We start from the raw sequence: 18180 nt of genomic DNA, 5'->3' as shown, positions 1-18180 counted from the left end.
TACTTAGCTCATAGACTCATATTAAAGCTCCAACGAGATAATGTATGTGAAAGTGCTTTGTGCACTTTCGGATGCTTACATTGTACTCACAATAATAATCATCGATAATAATGATTATTAGAATTTCTTTTCCAAAAACTGTACCCATCCAGGTGGTACAAGACTGGGGTTTCTTTTCATTTTTTTTCAGATGGAGTCACGCTCTCTTACCCAGGCTGGAGGGCAAGGCGCCATCTCGGCTCACTGCAACCTCTGCCTCCCGTGTTCAAGCGATTCTCCTGCCTCAGCCTCCTGAGTAGCTGGGATTACAGGCAGCCGCCATCATGCCTGGCTAATTTTTTTTCTTTTTTTTTTTTTTTTTTGTACTTTTGTAGAGATGGGGTTTCACCATGTTGGCCAGGCTGGTTTTGAACTTTTGGCCTCAGGTGATCTGCCCACCTCGGCCTCCCAATCTGCTGGGATTACAGGCGTGAGCCACTCTTCCCATTGTATTGACTCTCCAGCACTCATCTTGCCACATTTTCCAAAGTCCATAGAGCCCAGAGGATAAGAGCTTGGGCTCCGAAGGCAGATGATCCTGGCTCTGCGATTTGCTCTGTGCTTTCCTACTATGCAACTTGAGCAAGTTGCCTGACCTCTCCAGGGCACAAGTTTCCCACTGTGAGATGAGGGCAGTAATGGGAACTACTGCCGAGCATTTTCTGAGAATTAACTGAGAACATGAGAAGTACTTCACATTGTACTTGGCATACAGTAAGTGCTCAGTATATGGTAGCCATTTATTATTATTGTTGTTGTTATCAATAATTCTGAGGGTTTTAGGTCAAATGGAGATCTTCCCACCTCCCTCAATCAAGATTAATTAATTTATTTATTTTTGTTTTTGAGATGGGGTCTCGTTCTGCAGCTCAGGCTGGAGTGTAGTGATGCGATCATGGCTCACTGCAGCCTCGATCTCTTGGGCTCAAGCGATCCTCCTGCCACAGCCTCCTGAGTAGCTGGGACTACAGGCATGCACCACCATGCCCAGCTAATTTTTTTTATTTTGTAGAGATGGTGTCTCCCTATGTTGCCTGGTCTGGTCTTGAACTCCCGCGTTCAAGAGATCTGGCCACCTTGGCCTCCCAAAGTGCTGGATTACAAGCATGAGCTACTGCGCCTGGCCTCGGTGAAGATTTATTGATCAGCTAAGGTGGGCAAAGCCCAGTGCTAGACATTATCCTCCAGAGGAAAGTCCGGTGATGAAGGATTAGGAATGAGGTCTTATCTGTGTTTTACTGAGACCCTCGGCTATTGGCACATGAGAACAGAAGCCTAAGGAGGTGACTCTAGGCTCTAATAGGGTTGATGAGATTTTGTTGCTAGGGTGTCTCAAGAGCAGTGGAAGGTTGAGGCCAAGGTTCAGAACCAAGGTGCCTCTTGAATAATGGTGTTCTAGGGTCTCTGGTTTCCTTCTATCTACCTCATCTGCGTGAAATGTGACAGTATCTCACCATTTCTTCCTCTTTCTGAACCACATTGGGTGCCAACACAACTTGCTCTCTGTTCTCTGTCAAAATTACCAACATGGACCCCACCCAATTCTTCCCTTGGAGCTAAGGAACGCCTGACTGATGTATGTAATGCTCTGTTGGTTTATTCATTTCAGTGTATATATTCATTTAAGTGTATAAAAACATGTAAAGGCCTTCAGAATTTAAAGCAAGCATGCGAATTCAATAAATGTGTGCTTCCACTTTCAAAAGGAGTATTGAAATTCCAGATCTGTATTAGTGCTGCTGGGAAAGGTCAGAAAATATGAATTCTGAGTAGAGGTCAGCAAAATACGTAGTCCCTTCCTTTGTTATTTACTGTAAAATCTTGCGCAAATGAACCTTTCTCTCTAGATTTCAGCTTCCCTCTTGACAAATTAAAAAAAAAAAAAAACTGGAGGAGACAATTTCAAATCCCTCTCAACTCTTAAACATTCAGATTGTGATTTTTGGATACTTTTGCTGTCTTTTGGATTTTTTAAGACCATATCGCCCATGGTCCACAGGGGGCAGCGTAAGCCCGAGGCTACCCGTGAAAGAAAAGAAACTGTTCTCTGAAGGCTTGCACTTGTCACTTCTAAAATTCTAGGATTGCGTTAAAGTTGTATCTTTGAGTTGACTTATTTCAGAACTAATTTTGTTTTAAACATAGGACAGATGAGTCCCAGCATCTATGAATTCAATGATGAGTCAACATATGTGATATCTGTTCTAAAATGCACCCACTGAGAAGACAGAGTGCTCTTATTTTCTGTTGATTTCTGGCTCGAAGCTCACTGGTTCGAGAATTTGTGTTTTCAAGTAGGATTATAATATGCTTTTTTTCTTTTCTGTCAGATTCGTTAAGAACTTTTTTTGTTTTGAGTCATTCAGAGTTGGGTTCAAATGTCCTTTAATTGTTTGTGTCACCTTGGGCAATCAATGTAACTTCTTTCAGCCTCAGTTTACCATCTGTAAAATGGGTTTATGAACATTAAATGTGATGATTTGGCGGGGCATGGTAGCTCACACTTGTAATCTCAGCACTTTGGGAGAACGAGGTGGGAGGATCACTTGAGCCCAGGAGTTTGAGACCAGCCTGGGCAACATAGCAAAACTCCATCTCTACCAAAAAAAAAACCAAAAAAACCCAAAAAAAACAAAAACCAAACACACACTAGTTAGGTGTGGTGGCACACACGTGTAGTCCCAGCTATTTGGGAAGCAGAGGTGAGGTGGGAGGATACCCTGAGCCGGAGCCCGGGAGGTTGAGGCTGCAGTGAGCCCTGATTGCACACTGTACTCAAGCCTAGGCGACAGAGCAAGACCCTGTCTCAAAGTTTTTAAAAAACTATAATTTATACAAAGTGCTTATAACTGTGCCTGGCACATAGTAAGCGCTCAATAAATGTATTCAAAGAGAAAGTCTCTGCTAATTTTAAAGCAAGTTTCTATGAATAGGATGGGAACGGGGATGATATTAAAAGTGGATTCTTAAAAGATCTTGTCTAAAATTGTAATGCCATTTCACAACTGCACATAGCACAGTTCTAATTAAGTGACAGAGCAGGTTCTGGTGTACCACAGTAAGCATAGCCATGTTGAAAAGGAAGTCTATCATCACCCTAACTTCTGAAGGCTCTTACAATTACATTAATTCCTTGATACCATGGGGGTTTTTGCACCAGTAGACCAACAGGGATCTGCAAACTTTTTCTGTAAAGGGTCAGAAAGGGCTGGGCGCGGTGGCTCACACCTATAATCCCAGCACTTTAGGAGGCCAAGGTGGGTGGATCACAGCTCCTCAAGGTCAGGAGTTTGAGACCAGCCTGGCCAACATGATGAAACCCTATTTCTACTAAAAATACAAAAATTAGCTGGGCCTGTAATCCCAGCTACTCAGGAGACTGAGGCAGGAGAATTGCTTGAACCTGGGAGGTGGAGGTTGCAGTGAGCCAAGATCGCACCACTGCACTCCAGTCTGGGAGACGGAGTGAGACTCTGTCTCAAAAAAACAAAACAAAACAAAACAACACTCTCACCCATGAACAGATAAAGAGATTATCACTGTTACAGTTTGGACTATATCCTTTCACTTTTCAGCTTTTTTTGGGGGGGAGTTGGGGGCGAGATCTCGCTCTGTTGCCCAAGCTGTAGTGTAGTGACCCAGTCATAGCTCACTGCAGCCTAGAATGCCTGGCTAATTTGTTAAAAAATATTTTTGTAGAAAGAACATCTTGATATGTTTCCCAGGCTGGTCTCAAAGTTGTGGCCTCAAACGACCCTTCCACCTTGGCCTCCGAAAGTGCTAGAATTACAGGCATGAGTCACCATCCTTGCCCAGTCTTTTTAATTTTCCTCATAACAATAGATTATTGTTTTTCACAAAAGGAGAATGGCGTGAACCCGAGAGGCGGAGCTTGCAGTGAGCCGAGATTGCGCCACTGCACTCCAGCCTGGGCGACAGAGCGAGACTCCGTCTCAAAAAAAAAAAAAAAAAAAAAAAAATTTCAATTTTTTTCTTTTCAAAATCATTCTATATTCTTTTAAACTCACTTTAAATTTCATTAGTTTCATTCAAGAAATCTTTACCACAAAGCTGCTATATACCATTCATATATTCAATAGAACAATGTGAAATGGCTGATATTTAAACCATTTTCTTTTCTTTTCTTTTTTTGTTTTTGAGACAGAGTCTCACTCGGTTGCCCAGGCTGGAGTGCAGTGGCACGATCTCGGCTCACTGCAACCTTCGCCTCCCAGGCTCAAGCCATTCTCCTGCCTCAGCCTCCAGAGTAGCTGGGATTACAGGCACCCACCACCACGCCCGGGTAATTTTTGCATTTTTAGTAGAGACAGGGTTTCACCATGTGGCCAGGCTGGTCTTGAACTGACCTCAGGTGATCCATCCGCCTCGGCCTCCCAAAGTGCTGGGACTACAGGCATGAGCCACTGCACCTGGCCCTTAAACCGTTTTCTTTAAAGCTTGTTTTCAAATAATTTTAGTCTCATGAGAACTTGCAAAAATAGTGCAGTGAGGTTATCCTATATATTCCTCCAGTGTCCCCCAATGATCACATCTTATGTAACTATAGTACATTGTCCAAGCCAGGAAACTGACGCTGGCACAATACAATTAAGTAGTATATTAACCCTAGCAGGCCTTTTTTGGGTTTTATATGTACTTACTGTTAAAAATTCTTTGGACTTATAACAACAAGCAGTATATCTCTATTGTGCAGCTTTCCATGTCAGTACTTTTAGATCTGGAGGGTGTCCTTTTTTAATAGCATAATTCTAACCCTTTTTTGGCTGTGGGTTACTGGGTTTCTAACATCTGTCTTCAAAGTTTCACATAGAAGGTCGCTTTGACGCTGCTTCGGGGAAATGACACACACCCCAAAGGTTTTCTCTTGCCTCAAGCATCGTGGAGTTTCCAGTGATTAACACATGACACAAATAATATTTTACCAATAAAAAGTCACATTTGAGAAAATTTAGAAATTAGACAAAATTAAAATGGTACTAGGAAGAATAATTTTAATTGTCTTGATATTTCTACTTGAAAGCAGGTGTATTTAGTCTTTAAGTTTCTTTCTAGTTTTCTTTGGGGAATGAGTATACAAATAATTAAGAATACATAATTGTATTTCTGTATGTATTTTTAAGTATTTGCATACTCATTCCCTATACTAAGTGTAGTTTTATATCCTTTAAAAAGAATACTGTGTAATGATAATTTTTCTCAGTAAAATTCTTTGAAAAAAGATACCCAGAATTAGAAAGGTTAAAAAGGATATAGAAGATCAGTTGGTGAAATATTCATATTTTCAGATGAAGAAACTGTGGCTCAGAGAAGGAAAGTATCTTAGCCAAGATCGCATAGCCAGGAAAGTTGACATAAATACTTAGTGATGGCAGAGAGTCCCAGGACGCCACAGTGAGGAAGGCTGAGGGGCAAGTACTTGGCAATACTCCAAGACCTAAAGTTAAGTGTTACAGGAATTTCATTTTACCAGAGTGCCCATGCCTACCAAGAACTCAAGAGACCAAAATACAAGCTAGAAAGCCAATTTACTAGCTTACAGTGAGAATTCTAGCTGCCAAGAGATCTAACTTGTAATCCCCCTGTAAACATATTCTCATCCTGTAGAAAAAACTAATATTAACCAGAAGGTTTGGTGAATCCATGGACCCAGGAAAAGTGGAGTTAATGTTAAGATTGTTTTGTTATTGTTTAAATTTTAATTAATTTAAGATACATCATACACACTCATGGAAAAAGTACAAAGCATGCAAAAAATGTTAACATGAAAAGTCAATCTTCCTTTCATATCTTGTGCCTGTCCCAGAGCCAAGACCTTCTTTTGGAAGGTCTTAGGGACCACTGTCTCTGTATTTTCTTGTTGCTGCTGTAACAAATGACCTCAAACTTACTGGCTTAACGCACAAATTTATTATCTCAGAGTTGTGAAACGTAGAAGCTCTAAAATCAAGGTGTTGGCAGGGTTGTATTCATACCGGATTTGTTAGGGGATAATTTGTTTCTTTGCTTTTTCTAGCTCCTAGAGGCATTCCTTGGCTTGTGACTCCTTCCTTCATCCTCAAAGTCAGCAGCATAGCATCTTCAAATATCTCTCTCTCTCTGTGATCTCTTCTTCCTTTATCACACATCCTCTGACTTCTTCTCTAACCTTCTTGCTGCCTCCTCATAAGGACCCTTGTAATTACATTAGACCCACCAGATAACCCAGGATAATCTTCTCATCGCAAGATCCTTAACTTAATGACATTGCAAAATCTCTTTTGCCATATAAGAGAACATATTCACAGTTTCTGAAGATTAGGACATGGACATATTTGGGTGTCATTATTTTGCTGACCACAGTCTCCAAACTACATTTGAGAGACAAATGACTCCTTTTTCTTTTCTAGACCAGACTAATAATGTGTTCTGATGAAAAATAAAGTATTCTTGTTATTAAGGTGCTTATTTATATTTGTTTACCAATTTGTTCAGTACATTATGAAATATATCCTTCTGGAAAATGTTTAAAAGATAAGGTATAAATAAATGTAAATAGAAGATGTCATTTTCCCCACAGCCAGTGGATTGCCTACTACACTCATGGTCATGAGTACCAAGCCCTCTTTAGAGACCACTGTCCTGAACTATCCTTTTTCTACATTCAATGCAAATGACTGTCCTGAACATGGCTTTCTTCTGTCAGTAGGACATGCTATTTATATGGTACAAGGCACTTGAGCTCCAGCATAATGAGGTTGTTAACAGTATTAGGTATTTATGTCAGTCAAACAGTTCAAATCCCAGCTCCACAACTGCCACCTGTCCAACCTCCATCACATTGCTCAACCCCATGGGCCTCAGTTTTTTCACTGGCAATATGGCATAATGTCTGTCTCATAGGGTTGCTTGTGAGGATTAAATACTCAGTGTGAGGCCAGGTGCAGTGGTTCACGCCTGTTATCCCAGCACTTTGGAGGCCAAGGCATGCGGATCACTTGAGGCCAGGAGTTTGAGACTGGTCTGGCCAACATAGCAAGACCCCATCTCTACTAAAAATACAAAAAATTGGTGGTGCACACCTGTAATCCCAGCTACTTGGGAGGCTGAGGCATGAGAATCACTTCAACCTGGGAGGCAGAGGTTGCAGCAAGCCAAGATCGCGCCACTGCACTCCAGCCTGGGCGACCGAGCGAGACTCCGTCTCCAAAATAAATAAATAAATAATGTTCAATGGAATTTTAATAATAATATGACATTAGATTTATACTCTTTGGAGTTTAATACTAGGATCTTTCATTGGATTTAGTCTTCTTACCTGTGCTCAGCAACCCACTTCCTGACTTTTTTTTAGGTTGGTTATCCCTATTTAAGGTTGCTTTCATTCTTTGTGTGTTGATTCCTTTGAATTTATTTCCTGGGGCTGCTGTAACACAAAGTACCACAAACTTAAAACAACAGAACTTTTATTCTCTCTCGGTTCTGGAGGGCAGAAGTCTGACTGAGATCAAAGGGTTGGCACGGCCATGCTCTCCTTGGAGGCTCTAAAGGAGAACCCTTCCTTGCCTCTTCCTAGCTTCTGGTACTCCAGGGATTCCCTGGCTTATGACAGCATCACTCCAATCTCTCCCGTCTTCACATGACCTTCTCTGTGTGTGTCTCTTTGTGACCCCTTCTCTTAAGGACACCAATCATTGGATTTAGGGCCTACCCTAAATGTAGAATGATTTCATCTCAAGAGCTTAGCTAATTACATCTGCAAGGACACTATTTCTAAACAATGTCATGGTCTGAGGTTCTGAGTGGATGTGATTTGGTGGGGAGAGGGGGTAGTGATACTATGCTACTCGTTATACTTCCCTCTTGCAGAATTGCTTTACTACAGAGTTCTGGGAGGCTCCTGCCTTTGTCTCAATGTACATGTGTCAAAGCTCAGGGCCTTGAGAATCTAAGGGCTGGGGGAACACAGACAACCTGGAAATCAGTAGTTTTGCCTTGTCTAACCCCCATCCCCTCACCACTGGCATGGCTACTTTTCGCAAGGAAGAAAAATCACCGTCAACTTGTTCTCAGTGTTGCCATTCTGTGTATGACGCTGTAGCCCTTGGAGTGCTTCCCATTTGGGCTTTTAGCATCTTCAGAAGAAGAAGAAGAATAAGAAGAAGGAAAAAAGTGCTGTTTGGTATCACACAGCAGTGTTTGTGTTTGCAAAATGTCTCTCCCATTGGATGATTCCAACAGGGATAGGAGTTTTGAATTCTTACCTGCAATTTTCAGCTCTAGGGGATAATTGCAGAGAGAAAAACAACAGTAACTTAGTTCTAGGGTATGAAAACATGCTGAATTTCCCCTTAATTCCTAGGCATTTAACAAGTCATTTTCCTGATGAACAAATCAGCTCTCTGATACCAAATTATGAGCCTTACAAAATCTACATTTATCCTTTTGCCTTAAGTACAAAGGAAGCTCTGGGGAAACAATGATCAATTTCATTAATTATTAGCTTAGGTACTTATTATATCCAGGACCTCTCCCTGTGTGTTTTATTTAATTTCTGTTTGTATTTTAAGACTTTATTGTACATATGACTTTACATCCCTCCTGGATGTTTTCTTCCTTGCCCCGGCTTCTGATACCGCTCTTCCTTTCTCATCTCTCTGACCATTTCTTCTCTTTTTTTTTTCTCCTCCACCTCTGCCTACTGTTTAATGCTGACGTTTTCCAGGATCCCTACTCTTCTCTCTGAACATGCAGCCCATGGATTTCTTTCTTTTTTTTTAGATGGAGTCTCTCTCTGTTGCCAGGCTGGAGTGCAGTGGGGCAATCTCGGCTCACTGCAATCTTCTCATCCTGAGTTCAAGTGATTCTCCTGCTTCAGCCTCCCAAATAGCTGGGACTACAGGCACACACCACCACGCCCAGCTAATTTTTGTATTTTTAGTAGAGACGGGTTTCACCATGTTGGCCAGGATGGTCTCGATCTCTTGACCTCTTGATTCACCCACCTCGGCCTCCCAAAGTGCTGGGATTACAGGCGTGAGCCACCGTGCCCGGGCCAGATTTCTTATATACTCTGAGGAGGTCAACTGCTCCCTGGATACTGATGACTCCCAAATCAGTATTTCCAACTGCACCCTTTTTTTCCTGAGTTTGATTTAGATTCAAAGGCATCAACTGCTTTTTAGGCGAATTGTGCTTGCATGTGCCCCATAGTCACTCAGTGACTGTAAATGTGAACTCATCACTTTTCTGCCCTAGACTTACCCTTCTCCACTCCTTCCCCTGTTCTCAGTCTTAGTGGACAGCTCAGGCCATAGCCAGGTGTCTCAAGTAGGAACTGGTGAGGTATCAAGGACTTTTCTCTCTTTCTCACTCCCACATTCAACGTCCATACCCTGTTGTTCTGCCTTCTAAGCATTTCTGAAATCTCTCTCTCTCTTCAGTTTTACTAGCTCTGAATTTCAGACCTGGAATTAGATGACAACTCTCTTCTTGGCTGTTCCCTTATCCTCCTAACTGGACCATATCATGCTTAAACATTTCTGTGGTTTTCCATTGCCTACAGAATCCAATGGAGACTTACCATCAGGAAACAAAGGCCCTCCCTGATTGGCTCTTGCTCACCTCTCTCATCTCCTGCAGCTACAACCCGGCATTTCACCTCTTCATGGCCACTTGCCATCTGACATGGGCACCATGCTCTTTCTTGTTTCCACAGCTTTGCTGATGCTGTTCTGTCCACCTGAAACACTGTTGCCACCGTTCCTTGCCTGGCTAATTCTTACACGACCTTAACTCAGAAGTATTATTCAAGAAACATTTATTGAGCACCAAGTATATGCCAAGTGGTATCAGAGTCCCAGTGGTGAACAAGCAGACAGGGACTCTGTCCTCATGAAACTTTATTCTAATAAAACTTTCAATGAACTACAATGTTGAGCTGAATGCTTCTCCCTCCACCTGCCCTTCCAGCAGCCTGTGTGTGCTCCATCACTACCTTTGGCCTGTTAGGCTGAAATCATCTTTCGGTCTCTCTTCTCTAACGCACTCTAAATTTCTTGAGGGTAGGGGCCATGCTGCAGTCTCACAGTATTCTTAGTGCCTGGAACAGTGCTTAGCATTTGGTAGATTCTCAGTATGGTTCTCTTGTAACTCAACTATAGATTATGAATACACGACTCCACCTCTCAGCATAAACTCCCATTCTCAAGGAAGTTTTCCTTGACCCTCCAGAACAAGCCTGGCATCCTCATGATATGTCCCTTATACTGTATTTTTCCCAGAATTGTGTACTCATAACTAATTATGTTTTCAACTATTTACATTACATTTTTACATTTGGTTTTCTGCACTAAGTTGTAAATTCTATGAGGTCCAAGGTATAGCTATCACACTGCATGTCCTAAAATAGGTGCTCAATAAATATTTGTTAACTAGAAAATTGACAAATTTTCTTGCTGGATAAAAATCCTGAATGAATTGCTGAGGCCTACAGAAAAATTAGAGCCAATTGCCTGCTGGCCCAATGCCTGACTCTACTCATCTGTAAATGGAGATGTTCCTGGGGATAACGTTGTAGAGCAGATAAACTTTACATTAAAACCATATCAAAACAAATATGTATAAATAGATTATACAAAAAACACGGGATTAAATAATTAAACACATCAGCTGCAGTTCCAGATGGGCTCTTAATTACCTACTTCAGGATGTGATGTTTTATTCCCCAACCAGACATATAACCATTTTCTTCTCTTTTCCTTCCCAGCATCCGATACAGCAGTTCCTGAGCAAAACAAAACAACAAAAACAGGACAGGTAAAAAATCTGTGAAGTATTTGAAGTGTATCACTTAAATCGTAAAAATCCACAGTAGTGGCCAGGCACCGTGGCTCATGCCTATAATCCCAGCACTTTGGGAGGCCAAGGTGGGCGGATCACTTGATGCCAGAAATTTGAGATCACCCTGGCCAACACGGCAAAACCCCATCTCTATCAAAAATGCAAAAATTAGCCGGGTGTGGTGGCACATGCCTGTAGTCCCAGCTACCCAGAAGGCTGAGGCATGAGAATTGCTTGAACCCAGGAGGCGGAGGTTGCAGTGAGCGGAGATGGCGCCGTTGCACTCCAGCCTGGTGGCAGAGTGAGACTGTGTCTCTTAAAACAAAACAAAACAAAACAAAAAACAAACAAACAAAAAATCCACATAAGTTTGCAGAATGGACTAGGAAAAGCAGGATATTGCTAAGTGGCAAAATTCATTGCAACGATTATGAAACAGCCCAAGAATTTATAGACTTGTACTCTTGGCAGAAAAAACCTTGATTGTTACTTCTGTATGTGCCAATGCTTTGAAAAGCAAAAAGAAAAAAATACAAAAAAAATGCAAGATCATTGTGTGTTCCTTCTGCGTGACCCAGAATTCATGACATACTGCAGAATCAACCTCTGTCATCAATATTTCTCATATTTTCTGAGGGTACTATTTTTATTATTACAAAAGTGATTCAAGCCATTTTAAGTGAAAGCTTCAGGCAGTACAGAAGTCTGTAAAGGATAAGTTAAGTTTCCCCATCACCTCTTTCTTCTTCCCCATCTCTCTCTCAGACACTGTCTGTTGTCCTGTCCTGGTTGCTGTGCCCACTGTCTCTGGGATTCTGTGTGTTAGAGAATGGAACAGGAAGAGAGGGAGAGAGCATAGCTTGGTCAACGGAGATAGCATAGCCCCAGCAAGATGCCTCAATGCCTGCCTGCAGAGCAGCAGCTCTCAATTGGTGTCAGGGTCCCTTTATGCTTTTTTTTGTTTGTTTGTTTGAGACAAAGTGTCACTCTTGCCCAGGCTGGAGTGCAGTGGCGCAATCTTGACTCACTGCAACCTCTGCCTCCTGGGTTCAAGTGCTTCTCCTGCCTCAGCCTCCTGAGTAGCTGGGATTACAGGCACGCGCCATCATGCCCGGCTAATTTTTGTATTTTTAATAGAGATGGGGTTTCATTATGTTGTCCAGACTGGTCTTGAGTTACTAGCCTCAAGTGATCCACCCGCCTTGGCCTCCCAAAGTGCCAGGATTACAGCTGTGAGCCAAGTGCCTGGCCTATACTCTCTTTTCTTTTTTTTTTTTAAACTTGGATTTTAATTATATATGTAAATAGCAACATGAGTGCAGGGAGTTCTAAGGCTTGTGCCTTATCTCTAAGTGAAAGGATTTCAGATTCGTTTGCTTGTAGGATGGCGTCACCCAAGATAACAGAGACCTAGCATAGTTTTTCCTGAAGAAGAAAGCCAGTTTAATGCATTCAATACTGACTTCTCTGCTATTTTTCTGTAAAAGTAATGATTGACCATATGAAGTTTCTGTTGCTTACCTATAACTGATTAAAATGTGTAGAGCATGGAATTTTCTACTTATTTTCAGATGAATTCCTCACATTTCCTGGCTTTAGAAAGTTCTCCTTCCAAAAATCTTCCACAACTATGTAACCTTGTAAACCCTGGTCATATAATCTCTCCTTTCTGACCTGCACAAACTCGATGGCTTGTTGTGGGTAATGGATAGAGGCTGCTAATCCCATGAAACCAGACAGAAATGCCTGCTTCTTTATTTTGGAACCTCTAGCCAAAAGAAGTCCAACAAGGCCAGCAAAATCAATAACACCTAGTCCTGGAAAAAATCCAGCAGGTGCATTTTGGAGATATTCATAGCTGTCTCACACCCATTGAACCAAACTTTACATCTTGGGCTTTGTTTAGGAGTACCTTTCCTGACACCAACTTGTATATAGCTCATGACAATGTCAAAGCTGAGAGATGCTTTCCTAAGCTGAGTCCTTGACTCCTCCACGTGTTTAGGTTGGTCCCTGAGAACTTAGTAGAGTAAAAGCTCATAAACTTTCATGGGATTTTGGGGAGGGGTGTCCTTTTTTGGTGCCGCATAGACTTTGAAGGTGAGTAGGCTCAGGCTGGCCAGCCCCATGGACCTCTAAACCACCTTGAACATGTTACTGGCAGTGGGGGCTTTCACAAGGTCTTTTTATACTTTTGAAACTCAGTTTCTAGCCTGGGCAACATGGCGAGACCCCGTCTCTACAAAAATAAAAATTAAAAAAAAAATTAGCCAAGTGTGGTATCATGTACCTGTAATCCAGGCTACTTTGGGAGGCTGGGGTGGGAGGATCACTTGAGTCCAGGAGGTTGAGGCTGCAGTGAGCCTTGTCTGTGCCACTGCACTACGGCGTAGGCAACAGAGAGGGACCCTGTCTCAAAAAAATTAACAGCCTGGGTCCTGTGGCACACGCCTGTAATCCCACTTTGGGAAGCCGAGGCAGGAGGATTGCTTGAGCCCAGGAGTTCAAGACCAGCCTGGGCAAAATAGTGAGACTCTGTCTCTACGCAAAATTAAAAAAAAAAAATAGCCAGGCATCGTGATGCATGCCTGTAGTCCCAGCTACTCAGGAGGCTGAGGTGGGAGGGTTGCTTGAACCCAGGAATTCAAGGTTGCAGTGAGCTGTAATCATTGCCACTGCACTCCAGCCTGGGCAAGAGTGAGACCTTGTCTCTACAAAAGAAAAAAAAAAATCAGTTTCTTAAAACTGAGACTTTGTTTTGTTTTTGATTCTCTAGACTGCTCAGAAGAAAAAACTGAGACATTTTTACAATTAAAAAAATTTTTTAGGCCAGGTGCAGTGGCTCATGCCTATAATCCCAGCACTTTGGGAGGCCGAGGTGGGCAGATCACTTGAGGTCAGGAGGTCGTGACCAGCCTAACCAACATGGTGGAAACCCATCTCTACTAAAAACACAAAAATTAGCCGGGCTTGGATATGCATGCCTGTAACCCCAGCTACGTGGGAGGTTGAGGCAGGAGAATTCCTTGAACTTGGGAGGCAGAGGTTGCAGTGAGCTGAGAGCACACCACTGCACTCCAGCCTGGCTGACAGAGTCAGACTCTGTCTCAAAAAAAAAAAAAAAAAATTTTAATCCCAGCAATTTGGAAGGCCATGGCAGGAGCTTGAGCCTAGCCTGGGCAACATAGTGAGATACCATCTTATTTTCTTAAATTAAAAAAAAAAAGTTTAAACTTTTCCTTTAGGTTCAGGGGTACATGTGCAAGTTTGTTATACAGGTGTCTGTATTTTAAACATTTAAAAAAATCAGTTTATTTAAAAATAATAACAAACTCACTTTGTGCTAACATAACATGTTTTATGGCAACTAACTCTATTTTGAAAAAAAATGTTAGTGAGAAAAACGAATGAAAAAATTAGTGAGACAAATGGCATTGTTTTACATTTTTTGCAAGTCTCATTAATATCTGGCTTAATAGGAGACAGAGGGATTCTCATCTCTGTTTCCACATTCTGTATAAGTGAGAGCAATGACATCACACATCACATAGCCTCTGGGAAAGTATACTGTATATCTCATGACAGAATGATAGTGAAAATGGCAAAAAAATGTCCCATGAAAATCATTTTGATCTCATGGGCCCCCCATCTAGACTTTGAGAACCACTGCTATAGAAAATGTGAAATTAAGTTTCATTTTCTCTTTCATCCTGTTTTCTCTAGAAGCCTAAGTCAGCCATGAAAAGAGTGGCACAGGGCTAGGGAGAGCTCAAAGGATTTGAACAGTGGCTAGGAAAGAGATTTGACCATGGAGAACACAGCTCACAACAGTTATTTTTTATCCTCAGACCCCTGAGCCCCACAGCTCCTTATGCCTGATGTCTGACACTTCAGAAGATTTTGGGATATGGGTCACGTGTTTTAGGCTTTCAGAGGTTTTTGACAAAAGGTGGTGAGATGTAGTGAAACTGCTGGTGGTTGTAAGGTACTATTGGGCTGTCATGTCATCTTGTGAGGGTGGCGTCTAGCAGTGACTGGGCCCATCTCCTTGCCTGTGTCCCATCAGATGGATGGAATACCCATGTCCATGAAGAATGAAATGCCCATCTCCCAGCTACTGATGATCATCGTCCCCACCTTGGGATTTTTGCTCTTGGCATTGCTCGTGGCATTTCTCCTGAGAGGTAAGGAGGGAGGGCCAGGTGATGGAGCACTTCAGAACCCTGGCTACTGCAGGAGGATCTGGAGTTGTCTCCACTTCCTTCCCTTTATCCCACCCCAAAGAGGTTCAGTTCTGCCATTGTTCCCATCCCAGCCAGGGAGGTAACAGGTAAGCTCATTCTCCCCAAGCTGCTAAATGGCTCTGTGTATTAACCTCCTGGTAGAGTTTACATTTTGGAAAAGGAAAAAAAGCAGAAGAGCACCTTCATTTATTGGATATTTCTGTGCCAGTCCTGATGGTATACTCTTGATGGGCCTAATTCATTTTATCCCTACTACTGCCTTAAGAGGAAAGTACTATTCTTTGTTCATTTTGTTCACTTTCTCTGTTCTTTGGTTGAGAAAACCCTAGCTTGTCTCTTCTTTTGGCTAGGATTGTTGCAGGACAAAGACTATGAACAATCCTGGTTTTCTTCTTCTTCTTCTAATTTTTTTTTTTTTTTTTTTTTTTTTTTTTTTTTGAGACAGAGTATCATTCTGTTGCCCAGGCTGGAGTGCAGTGGCATGATCTTGGCTTACTGCACCTCCGCCTCCTGGGTTCAAGTGATTCTCCTGCCTTAGCCTCCTGAGCAGCTGAGACTACAGGTTCACGTCATCACACGGGGCTAATTTTTGTATTTTTAGTAGAGAGGAGGTTTCACCATGTGGGCTAGGTTGGACTCAAACTCCTGACCTCAGGTGATCCACTCACTTAGGCCTCCCAAAGCTCTGGGATTACAGGCATGAGCCACCATGCCTGGCCTGATCCTGGTTTTCTTATATGTTCCCTAAAAGCAAGCTTTCTTAACTTGGAGGCCACAGATGGACTTCAAGGGTAATGTGAATCCTTTGAAATCACATGCAAAAGTGTTTATGTGTTCATGCCTGCATTTTTCAGGGGACAAGGTCTGTAGTTTTCATTAAATTCGCAAGCTGCTCCATGACCTTGCACCTCCATCCCACCCCCGCCCCCCGCCCCCAAAAGTTTTAAAATACTACAAAAGTAGCCATGAAACAGCTTACGGTTTTCATGCAAACTATAGGCACATGGCACCTGGTACTGTTGTAAAATGGGGATAAATTGTTCTGGACTCATTAACAAAAGCTGTTTCAGGGCAGTACATCAGGAGATGAGACTAGTAACCATCTCCGCTGATTTGAATAATAGTGAAACTTGTATAGTTCAACACCTGCCCCAGGTGCAAAAGGAAATTTAAAATTTACTGGAATCCTGCTGTTAGCCTTCATACAAAGGCATGATTACAGTTTTGGAAAATTCTGAGTATGTCTCGTAAAGAAATGTTTTAAAATCCAAGTGAGTACTTGAATTCTGGATAGGCAGATGACTCAGAATGAAATAGCTTAACAGCATTGCCCAGAATGTTGGAACAACTTTGTAATTGATAAGCACTGACTGTGGTTAAAATAACAAGTGTTTGACCTGGGAAAGGGAATGGCTTTTTCTGCCAAAGCCAGCCACTGGTTCTCACCTTTGGCCCACGTCTGCTCTTTGGGAGGCAGCACTGGAATTCCCCCAGCATTTTGCATGTTCTATGCACCGCAGCCACTCTGCTCACACTGTGGCCTTGTCTTTTCAGGGAAACTCATGGAAACCTATTGTTCGCAGAAACACACAAGGTAATTTATCTTGCATGAATGGGTGTTGTAATGCTTGTACAAGCTGTTACAAATGATTAGATACTACTCAGTGCTTTAATGACTTGAGCTTGTGTTACTATTAAACATAGAGTTGGAAAGATGTGACATTAGAAGTGAAAAAGTTGTGCAGATTTAGCTCACATTAACCTGTGTCTTGGTTAACACTCTGAGCAAAAGGCCAATACCAAGGCAGGTGGGATTAACAGAAGTATAGCATGCAAAAGAAAGAAGGTGATATGGCACTTTACTCTGAAATTTTTTGTTCAACTATGGGTAAGTTAGTTTAAGAGGCCATTGTTAAACTGAGTTTATTGAGGAGAGTTGGCAATATGGAAAATGAAAAAAGCATGTAGAATATTATTCCTGGGAGTTGGTTCCTCTGCCCAGTTAGACCATGGGAGCAGCTTGTTTTGGGGCCTTTTTAAAAATAGTATTTGAAGATTCTCTAGTAAGGGATTTTAGCTATCTGTCCTGTTCTATAGCTTTTGGAAAAGAAATTTTAAAAAAGGTGTAAATTATTAATGAAGGCCTTACCTAATTAATTGCATTCACTAATTAGTTGCATTAATACCACAATATGTATTAACAAGAAGGAAAATCGACGCCCAGCAAGGTGACCTTTCAAGGTCACACTTAGAGACCTTTTGGTAAATAAATGTATTGAAATCATGATTTTATATTCTGCTAAGTATTTTTTTAATCTCATTATGATGGATCGGCAGAAACTCTTTTTCCCCTGCAGCCTCAGTTTTCCCATCTGTAAAATGTGGAGCTTTGACTAAATGAACTGTGAGCCCTTTGAACTTTAAGGGTAATTGCATTGTAACTTAGCAGCATCTGTCTTTTGTTTTGTTTTCTAGTCTTGTGTTTCCCATTATGAGCCCCTCTTTTCTGTTTACAGGCTAGACGGCTTTGGAGATAGTAAAAATGTCCTCAGTGACGTGCAGCATGGAAGGGAAGACGAAGACGGCCTTTTTACCCTCTAACGATGCAGTAGCATGTTAGATTGAGGATGGGGGCATGACACTCCAGTGTCAGAATAAGTCTCAGTAGGTTTCTTTGTTTCATAAAAAAGACTCACTTATTCCATGGATGTCATTGATCCAGTTTTGCTTCAGTTTCATGAATGAAAGGTACTTTAGAGACCACAGCTTCTCTGTCCATGCTCTAAATCATCCCTGTAGAATCACTGCTAAGTGATCTTTCACAGTACACTTGAACACTTTCAGTGACGGTGAACTCCTTACCACACGCAAGAGAGTCCATTCAATCTCAGAGCAGTTCTGAGATTAAGAAATATTTAAAGCAAAATCTGTCTCTGGATGACATCTGCCTGTAGGTCCTAGTTGAGCTCCTTATGCCTATACAGAACATCTCTTCTTTATTAACTGCTGGATCAGTGTTGTGTGAACTAACAGGACAAAAAATCTATAGGCTCCATCA

The 18180-nt window shown here is 41.9% G+C and overlaps 1 protein-coding gene and 1 pseudogene across 2 annotated transcripts in view; one reads left to right on the top strand and one right to left on the bottom strand.

Moving 5' to 3' along the window:
• TIMD4 (T cell immunoglobulin and mucin domain containing 4) overlaps window positions 1-17887 on the top strand; it is a 41932-nt gene extending 24045 nt beyond the window's left edge. For both annotated transcript variants that reach the window (XM_032155987.2, XM_032155986.2), the window contains 4 exons: window positions 10805-10854; window positions 14945-15062; window positions 16677-16716; window positions 17639-17887. In XM_032155987.2, coding sequence (XP_032011878.1) covers window positions 10805-10854; window positions 14945-15062; window positions 16677-16716; window positions 17639-17723 — 293 coding nt within the window. In that variant the 3' untranslated portion in view covers window positions 17724-17887. The remainder of the gene's footprint in view (window positions 1-10804; window positions 10855-14944; window positions 15063-16676; window positions 16717-17638) is intronic.
• On the bottom strand, window positions 12436-13031 carry LOC116470485 (MICOS complex subunit MIC26-like; annotated as a pseudogene).
• Window positions 17888-18180: the final 293 nt, after the last annotated feature.

The sequence above is a fragment of the Hylobates moloch genome, unplaced genomic scaffold (genome assembly GCF_009828535.3).
Source record: "Hylobates moloch isolate HMO894 unplaced genomic scaffold, HMol_V3 SCAFFOLD_6, whole genome shotgun sequence".
Lineage (NCBI taxonomy): Eukaryota > Metazoa > Chordata > Mammalia > Primates > Hylobatidae > Hylobates > Hylobates moloch.
The sequence above is the reverse complement of the archived record's forward strand: the minus strand, read 5'-3'. Positions and strand labels throughout refer to the sequence as shown.